We start from the raw sequence: 9,965 nt of genomic DNA on the forward strand, positions 1-9,965 counted from the left end.
CCTACTGGAAATTTTCATTCTTCATTCAGCAAACACCGCAGGTGCGCTGTAAAAAATAACGCGAGTGCGGTTTTGATCTCTGTCAATACAACGCCAGTACGCTCAATAACAGACCGCAGGTGCGGTATGGCTACTGGAAATTTTTAATTTTCTGTCTTAAACCACCGCAGGGGAGATAATTTGTGCAGCGTGGGTGCACTCTTTGAAATTGTTCTTCTCCTCTAATTGTTAGTCCTGAAAAACACAATAGGTATTCATAAGATTTGGGGGAATACAAGAACAAACTAAACCAAAATACAAAATCAAAATAAAAATACAAGAATAAAAGTTAAACCGAAAACGAAATGCAACAAAGAAACAAAAAAATTTAGTTGCCTCCAAAAAAGCGCTTGGTTTAACGTCGTCAGCCCGACTGCCACCAGTCTACATCAAGTTGATCCGCCCAAAGTAATGTTGTCAAGATGCCGTACTTCAGTCCCATAATAATGCTTGATCTGTTGTCCATTTACTTTAAACGTTCTTCCGTCATTGCACTTTAGCTCAATGGTTCCATATGGTTGGACTGATTCTATTGTAAATGGCTCCGACCAATTGATTTTAGCTTACCAGGAAATAGTTTGAGGCGCGAATTGAACAACAATACTTGTTGTCCGGGCTCGAAATTTCTATGCAAGATATGGTGGTCGTGCCACTTCTGGTCTTCTCCTTGTAGATCTTTGCGTTCTCATAAGCCTCATTTATGAACTCCTCCATCTCATTCAATTGCAATAGCCGTTGCTCACCAGATGCTTCCATGTCAAAGTTGAGCTTTTTCAAGGCCCAAAAAGCTCTGTGTTCCAATTCTAGTGGTAAGTGACACTTACCAAAGACCAATCTATAGGGTGACATACCAATAGGTGTCTTGTTCTTCCGTTTGTCTCCACCGTTTTTTCCAATATCTGCTTAGTCTCCCGATTGGATACTTCGGCTTGTCCATTGCTTGTGGGTGGTATGACCAGGGTCACCTTATGCTTCACATCATATTTAGCCAAAGTGAGTTAAAGATTTTATTACAAAAATGTGTACCTTCATCACTAATTATGGCTCTTGGTGTCCCAAATCTTGTGAAGATGTTCCTGTGAACAAACTTAGCAACTATTCGAGCATCATAAGTATTGGTGGCAATTGCTTCCACCATTTTGACACATAATCCACAGCAAGAAAAATATACGATTGTCCAAAAGAAGATTGGAATGGTCCCATGAAGTCAATACCCCAAACATCAAAAAGTTCAACTTCCAAAATATTGGTCAATGGGAACTCATGGCGTCTAGAAATATTGCCAAACCTTTGGCATCTGTCACATGACTTGGCTGAGGTATAACTATCTTTGAACAAAGTAGGCCAATAATAACTAGACTGTAATACCTTTGCTGCTGTTCTTGATGCTCCAAAGTGGCCGCCACATGGTGAAAAGTGGCATTGTCAAGAATAACTTTCGCTTCTTCCTCCGCTACGCATCTTCTAATAATCTGATCAGCACATATCTTGAAGGCGTATGGATCATCCCATAGGTAAAACTTTGCATTGTATTTCTTGATTGCTCGCAATCTGGAGGGAGATTACCACAAGAAAAGAAATTAGCTATATCATCAAATCAAGGGAGTATAGAATTTACCTCAAACAGTTGTTCATCTAGGAATGCTTCTTTTATGATTACTTCATCTATTTTATCTTCAAGTTCGAGCCATGACAAGTGGTCAGGCACTTCATTTTCATACCCCTTTCTATCCTTTAGTTCAAAATCAAACTCTTGGAGCAATAAAATCCACCTTATCAAGCGTGGTTTTGCATCCTTCTTGGAAAATAGGTATCGAATAGCTGCATGGTCAATGAAACAATTACCTTTGTGCCGACCAAGTAGGGTCTAAACTTGTCAAATGCAAACACTACTGCAAGCATCTCTTTTTCAGTAGTTGTGTAATTTTGTTGTGCAGTATCCATGGTTCGACTTGCATAGTAGATTGATCTAAAAAATTTATCACGCCTTTGGCCCAACACCACACCTACAGTATAAACACTAGCATCACACATCAACTTCAAGGGCTCCTTACAATATGGTACTATCATGATTTGTGCTATTACCAATGCCTTCTTGATCTTCTCAAATGCCTGCAGACAATCATCATCAAAAATAAAAGTGGATTCTTTTTCAAGCAAATTACACAAAGGTTAAATAATCTTAGAAAAATATTTGATAATATACGATCAAACCCGACGGGTCCTAAGAAACTCCTTATCCCTTTGATGTTCTTCGGTGGTGATATCTTTTAAATTACAACTACTTTGGTTTGTCTACCTCTAATCCCTTTGAATACACTTTATGTCCAAGAACAATACCCTCTTGTACCATAAAATGACACTTCTTCCAATTAAGAGCTAAGTTCTTTTTGACATCTCTGCAAAACGAGGGAAAGTTTAAGCAAACAGTGATCAAATGAAGAGCCAAATACCGAGAAATCATCCATGATGTCTTCACCATGTCTGCAAAATATGGCCATCATACATCTCTGAAAAGTAGCAGGTGCATTGCATAGCCCAAAAGGCATCCTCCTAAAAGCAAAAGTTCCATAGGGGCACGTGAATGTTGTCTTCTCTTGATCCTCTGGTGCTATAGCAATCTGGTTATAACCTGAATAACTTTCTAAAAACAATAGTGACAATAACCAGCAAGTCTATCAAGAATTTGATCAATAAAAGGTAATGGAAAATGATCTTTACGTGTGGCATTGTTCAACTTCCTATAATCAATACATACTCTCCATCCAGTCACAGTACGAGTGGATATTAATTCATCATTTTCATTCTTTACCACAGTCATTCCACCCTTTTTAGGCACTACTTGCACAAGAGACACCCAACTGCTGTCAGAAATAGCAGATATAACTCCAGCATTTAACAATTTCAACACTTCATTTTTCACTACCTCTTTCATGGCTGGATTTAACCTTCTATGATGATCCACATAAGGAGCGTATGACTTTTCCATTAAAATCCTATGCATGCATATGGTGGGACTAATCCACTTGATATCAGAAATCGACCAGCCAAATGCAGTTTTAAATTCCTCAACACTCTCAACAATTTCTCTTTTTCATCTAAAGTAAGAGAGGAAGATATAATTACAGGATATGTTGACTTCTCACCCAAGAAAGCATAGCAAAGATGGCTTGGCAATTCCTTCAAAACAGGGGATGAAGGTATTATCTCTGAACATTTTTGTTCTTCCAACTTTTCCTGTGCGACTTCCTTCACCTTTGGCAACTCCTCAAGGGCTAAAAGTTTCTCTCTCAATTCCCAATCATCATCATCAACTCTACCGACAGTACTAGAAAAGAATCTTTCTAATGGATCTTCTACTGTATGACCTATACCAATCTCAGCGACACAAGAGTCAATTATATCAATGCTTTTAAAAGTACTCACCTCGTCGTTACATTTAATAGCCTTATAGATGTTGAATATCACAGCTTCCCCACCAACTCTCAAAGTGAGTTCTCCTTTGTGTACATCTATCAATGCTTTTCCAGTGGCTAAGAAGGGTCGCCCCAAAAATCAATGGAGCATCTTGATCTTCCTCCATATCAAGTATTACAAAATCAGCAGGGAAGATAAACTTGTCAACTTTTACCAAAACATCTTCAACAATTCCACGAGGATAGGTGAGTGACCTATCTGCAAGTTGAAAATTTATAGTGGTTGGTTTTACCTCCCCAAGCTCCAAGTCCCTATAAATAGAAAATGGCATAAGATTAATACTCGCTCCCAGATCACATAAAGCTTTATTAACATGAGTACTACCAATAATACAAAGAATAGTAAAACTCCCTGGATCTTTTAGTTTTTGTGGTAACTTCTTTTGGAGAATGGCGCTGCACTCTTCGGTCAACTTCACTGTCTCGAACTCTTGTAACTTCCTCTTCTTTGACATCACATCTTTGACGAACTTTGCATAGTTTGGCATTTGCTCTAAAGCATCAGCAAATGGAATGTTGATGTGAATCTTCTTGAAAATCTCCAAAAATTTTGCAAATTAATCATCAATAATCTTCTTCGTAAATCTCTCTGGGTATGGAAGAGTCGGTTTCAGTATATGAATCCGTTCAATTCAGTTTCAATCCAAGAATCCTCAACCTCGTTCTCCTTTCCATTTTCACATTCATCTTCTTCAACTCTCTTCTCATTTTCCTCATTCTCTTTGAATTTTTTAACCTCAAGTTCTCTTCCACTTCTCAAAGTTATAGCTTTGCATTGCTCCTTTGGATTCACTTCAGTATTACTTGGGAATTGACCTCTATTTGATCTCTCAATGCATTAGCCAACTGTCCAATCTGTGTCTCTAATGATTTCATTGTGGCACCCATATTTCCCATGTGAGTTTCAATGCTATCAAGACGAGATTCAGTCCTAGCCATCCTTTTACTAGATTCAGCAAAAAATGTCTCAACTAGATCCTCAAGTGAAGGCTTTCCTTCCCCCTTCGATGTATTGAACCCCAGTGGAGGATTCAACACATTCTTATTATTAGCATATGACAAACTCTCATGATTTCTCAAACCAGAATGATTAGTGTTAGGGGGAGGGTTACCTCGATATCCTCCGTATCCACCAAAATTCCTATTATTGATATAATGAGCCTCATAAGGAATATTTGGTTCTTCAATAACAACCGATGCATTTTCAAACTTTGCTGTACTAGCTTTATTCATAGCTGCAATTTGAGTTGTTAAAGCTGGAATTTGTGCGGTGAGTGATGTAATAGGATCTACGGCATAAATTCCAGCTGGCTTCTTTACTCCTGACCTCTCAGATGTCCACTGATAACTGTTAATGGTCATCTGTTCAAGCAAATCATATGCTTGATCAGGTGATTTGGCAAATATCGTGCCACCAGCTGCTGCATCCACAGTGCCTCTTGTTTGTCCATTCAAACCATTGTAAAACAATTCAATCTGTACCCAATCTTCAAAGCTATGGTTTGGACACCTCCTCAACAACTTCTTATATCGTTCCCATGCCTCATATAATTGCTCAAAGGCAGTCTGCCTAAAATTACTTATCTCAATCTTCAATTGTGCAGACTTCGCATGTGGAAAATATTTAGCGAGGAACTTGGTTGCTAACTCCTGCCATGTAGTGATACTACCCAAAGGAAGCGACTGGAGTCATCCTCTTTCTTGGTCCCTAAGAGAAAAATGAAACAAGCGCAATCGAATTATATCATCAGGAACACCATTTATCTTTACCGTGTCAGTGATTTCAAGGAATGTTCAGAGATGCAGATGAGGATCTGCAGTAGCGGCTCCCCCAAATTGGTTCTGTTGAACCATGTTTATCAATGCGGGCTTGAGCTCAAAGTGTTTGCATTAATAGTCCCTCGTGCTATGCCCGAATAATGAGCATTTAGTACCGGCCTAAAATGATCTCTGATGGGTATTGCAGGGGGTGGATTTTCGTTATCTCTGTTGTCAGCCATTGTTTGAGTCGCTTCTCTTCTTGCCTTTCTTAATCTTCTTGTGGTTCTTTTGATCTCGGAATCAAAGATAAGCAAGTCAAGATTTTGCGATCTTCGCATGCACTGTCAAACAAAGATAAGAAACAAATCAATGTTAATGTAATAAAATAAGAACAACTCTAAATTAAAATCTAGACTAATTGGTAACAATACAAATATAAATTTAAAATAAACATTTCCCGGCAACGGCGCCAAAAACTTGTTGCATGTTTTCTTGATTGCTCGCAAGCGCACGACGTCAAGTTATAATAAAATATATTTTTGAGTACAAGTTTCGATCCCACGAGGATTGTGTATATAAATGTATATTAGTACTTGTGATTAAAATAGTCCTGACTTTATTTAGAATAATCAATTAATAGATTTGTTTGTAAGAATAACTAAATTGAAAATGTATTTGAATGTAACACCAATTTATAGCAATTCACAATGGAATAAAAGATCTAGAGGTTCGATTTCACGCAATTGTGCACCATGTGTAATTTCTTGTAGCTATATTATAAAAATCCTTCTTATTCATTAGCCATGAATCCTATAATTATCTACTACCTCTCCCGAGTGTTAAGAAGATATTAGTTATCTAAAAATGGATTGCAACGTCCCCATCAACAATCTACAATTAAATAACACAACAAACACTATGTTCTTTATGGGCTTCGATAGCATTATAGGCCCTCCCGAACTCTATAAATACCATTGATGTATTTTTCTCTTTTCTTGTTTATAATTTCCTCTTCCGAGCGATAAATTATAAACATATAAATCATTCAAATTATGGTCAATAAATTGAAAGCATTAAGATTAGAACAATACAAATGAACAATATGAAAAATTTAATTAGCTTAGTTCATAAATTCCAACACATGGTTTCTAGTTTTGTTCCATCTTTCCTCTAGAAATAAAAATTAGTTCATGATAATACAAGCAAAATAACAAAACATGGTTATAAAATAAGGCATATCAAATGAAAAATAAAAGAAAGAAGAGCTTAGAAGAAGAGTTTAAGGTGCTGATTCTGTCCCCGGATTTTTGCAAAAGATTTCCCGAAAACTTGATGAATTTGGATCTTCAATCCTCTAGCAGCAGCCTCTACTCCTCCCTTGGCTCCCAATACCCTAGATGGTAAGTAAATGATGTATTTTATAGTCCCAGACAAGCCTCAATCCGCAGCACACCAAAATCTTGGACTTCCATGCGTAGCACACCAAAATACAGATTTTTCGGATTCTGTCCTGGAAGGACCGCGAGTGCGCTTAAGAAGTGATCGTGGGTGCGGTATTTCTACTGGTGTGTTAGCGCAGATGCGGTGCGTGTTTCAGTGCGGGTGCAGTGCTTCACCGCGGGTGCGGTGCTTTTCTTACCGCAGGTGCGCTAAAGCTTCTGTATTTTTGATCTTTTGCACTTTCCAATTCGATATTTTATTATTCCAAACTCTCATCCTAAACCAACAAAAACAACAACAAATCACATAAAACCTACTAAAGAATCACAAAATTCTAAATTAAATACAAGTAATAAAAGTGCAATAAATTGCACTTATCAGAAGGCATACATCATCAAATTGTGTGGAAATTTTTTTGGGAGTTTTTCATTGTTTATTATTGATTGTTAGCCCATTGAGCCTTAAGTTGAGTGAGATGCGTGAAATTTTTGTGTATCTATCTCATATATCATTTCGGTTGAACACTGCATATGATTGATTCGTATGAGATAACTAATGGAGTGAGGGTAATCTAGAACTTGCTTGAACAATTTTTGAGGCAAAATACGGAAAATATGTGACATATGAATGATTTAGGCGATTTTTTAAACCGTTTGAGCCCTTCGAGTCTACCAAATGAGAATAAAATATTCCTAGTGTCCATTTTGAGCTTACTAAAAATCAAGTGGAGTGTCAAGGACATACAATTAGCCACCATATGTATCTATTCTATATGCCACAACAACCACCCAGTGAAGCTTATACACTTACTATCCTACCTAAAGTTATAGAGAAATAAGTTAGTTCATTGGTGTTGAAATGATTCGAATACTCCTTGAAAAGAAAAAAATGTTTATAAAGGAGTTGAAAAAGAAAACAAAAAGAAGAAAAACTATGAAAATAATGAATCAAAAGTGGTGAAGAAGAAAAATACGGAAAACGAAGTATGTGAATGATAAGAAAACAATAACTGTATGGTGAATGAAATAAGAATGAAAATGAGTGAAAATGACGAAATCCAAATATTTCTCTTAAATTTTGATTTACATACCCTTTATTGTAGCCATGAGTCGTAACCTAACGTTATAAGCCTACAAAACCTATTAACCTTGTTACATTTATCCAATATACTAGTAGAGAAAGTTGTTCAAGTCAAGCTTATGGATACCTGAGAAACATGGCTAGCGAGTATGGACTTTAGTCATTTACATGCGAGCATCTCATTGTTTGACATCAATTTTTTTTCTTGTGTACTTGTGTTGAATATCTTATGAGCCAAATAATCACCATTAAAGTCATTTGTGATATGTGTAAGTGAATTTGTATTTTAATTAAGTGTGGGTTGAACTGAACTGAAGATTTCTTGAGTTTATAAGGCGAGTGAGTGTTGTGGATCTATTTGAGCATTAGATTGTGTAAATGAACATCGACATATCACACACACGCGTGATCTTGAGTAATTTTAAGTAAATGAAAATGGATAAGTCGGAGGCCAATGTCAATGTTTGCTTATCCATTACTTATAGTTGTTAGCATTATTTTTGATTGAGTTCATATTTTTATTTTTGTTTTGCTCGGGATTAGCCAAAGTTCAAGTTTGGGGGGTTTCATAAGTGCAAGTGCACTTAATTTATATGAGAATCCATTTGAATTATGTTAGTTTTATATAGAATTATGCTTGGTATTTGTTGTTTCGTGTCGTGCATGAGATAAATGACTATTAGATAATTGATGGCGATTAGGGGCATTTTTTGGATTTTGAACTATTGATGAACTAGAGCTGTAACACCAAGGTATAGCGATGGCCGAAGCGCTACACACCCAGCACCGCAGTGCTAAGTCTCGAACTGACGGGTGCCTAGGCGCTGCTTGGGTAGCGCCGCGGCGCTAAGCGTGAATCAACAAATGGGGCTTCAATTTGATGGGCTCAAGGATAGAATAAAAAGGAAGGTAGGGTTTCAGAAACGACAACTGTTTTTGGCATAGAAAAAGCATGCGAGACAAGAGCACATGCTTGGAGAAGAATTGGAGCGCAAGGGTTGATCGCAACGACGAAGAATGAAGAATCTGTGGACAAATACGCCACTTTTGATTTTCTATTTAATCTTTCTCTCTTTTTTATTTCTTGTGTTGAGATGTCTAAACTTTCAAACATGCATTGTTTTTTTAGATTTCATCATGAACTAACTTTTCCATTCTATAATATGACGTAGCTTTGTTGATATGATAATTTTGACTCAGTTGTTTATATGATTGAATTCAATTTGGTTTAATTGTGTTTTCTAGTTCTTATAGATTTCAATTTACTGGCCGTAAATTGTTTGTTATCTGATTAATTCTACAACTCAGGAGAGGAAAAAGAATTATTGATCTTTAGGGACATATCGTTAAATGTTTATATTGTTCGGAAGCCATATAACATTAGCGAGGCTTAGGTAAGATCATCGTTTGTATATATCATATGAACTTAGATTCTTATTAAGAATGTTTGAAAAGAAGTCTAAATGATACACTTTATTGGTCACTTGGGAAAGGGAGCATAAAATAATTAAGTGTTCTTGGCCATTAAACGACTGGAATTCATTAATATAAAGGCAATCAGGAATAGTTATCGTAGAAACTAAGTGAAATTACTCCTCTAGATATTTTCTCATTGAATTTTTCTCATTTCGATTATTCGATTAATATTTAATGGCAATTAATTCGTGTTAAATAGACCAAACCTTTTATTGATTCTTCTAAATAAAGTCGTGGCTATTTTTAATTACAAGCACTGATATACTTTTATATATAACTTCTCGTGAGAACAATACTTTACTCTCTTATATTAAAACTTGACAACCATGTGCTTACGAGCGGGCAACACCATCTTGCCCCGACTTCTTCAATGTTGAAGACTCAGTTGCCACAACAAACCAGATGAAATCTCAAGCGAATGAAGCTGAAGTTGATCGAGCGGATGAACCCGTTGACATTGCTGAGCAAAGAAACCAAAATTAATCATATCCTCTGATCCAAAAGTACATGTCCCTACTGAATCACCAGAAATAGAGATAGGAGATAACTCTCCAATGGACAACATCATTTCCAATTTGACTGGAATCTTCTATCTCAAGTTAAGACAAGTAAAAAATTGACTGATACTGATATTGAAAATCTCAAAGACAAATGGTCAAGTATATTAAAAATTTATCCAAAGATGTTTGTTAA

The 9,965-nt window shown here is 36.5% G+C and overlaps 1 protein-coding gene across 1 annotated transcript; it reads right to left on the reverse strand.

Moving 5' to 3' along the window:
* Window positions 1-228: 228 nt before the first annotated feature.
* On the reverse strand, window positions 229-3,970 carry LOC140820583 (uncharacterized). Its single transcript, XM_073180878.1, has 11 exons — window positions 3,550-3,970; window positions 3,166-3,407; window positions 2,798-3,064; window positions 2,578-2,714; window positions 2,339-2,438; window positions 1,885-2,151; window positions 1,665-1,771; window positions 1,328-1,590; window positions 1,066-1,167; window positions 607-842; window positions 229-234 (listed from the first exon to the last, which is right to left on the reverse strand). The coding sequence occupies exons 1-11, from the start codon at window positions 3,968-3,970 to the stop codon at window positions 229-231; spliced, it is 2,148 nt and encodes a 715-aa protein (XP_073036979.1).
* Window positions 3,971-9,965: the final 5,995 nt, after the last annotated feature.

This window comes from Primulina eburnea, unplaced genomic scaffold (genome assembly GCF_022965805.1).
Source record: "Primulina eburnea isolate SZY01 unplaced genomic scaffold, ASM2296580v1 ctg1251_ERROPOS100000, whole genome shotgun sequence".
NCBI lineage: Eukaryota > Viridiplantae > Streptophyta > Magnoliopsida > Lamiales > Gesneriaceae > Primulina > Primulina eburnea.

Excerpts from the sequence above, each read along its gene's own strand:
- LOC140820583 (XM_073180878.1), bottom strand. The coding sequence starts at position 3,970 with ATGTCAAAGAAGAGGAAGTTACAAGAGTTCGAGACAGTGAAGTTGACC. Across the intron at positions 3,065-3,165 it reads GTGAGAAGTCAACATATCCT|TGGATTAGTCCCACCATATG; the intron begins GTAATTATATCT and ends TCTGATATCAAG. Across the intron at positions 2,439-2,577 it reads TTTAGGAGGATGCCTTTTGG|AGATGTCAAAAAGAACTTAG; the intron begins GCTATGCAATGC and ends CTCGTTTTGCAG.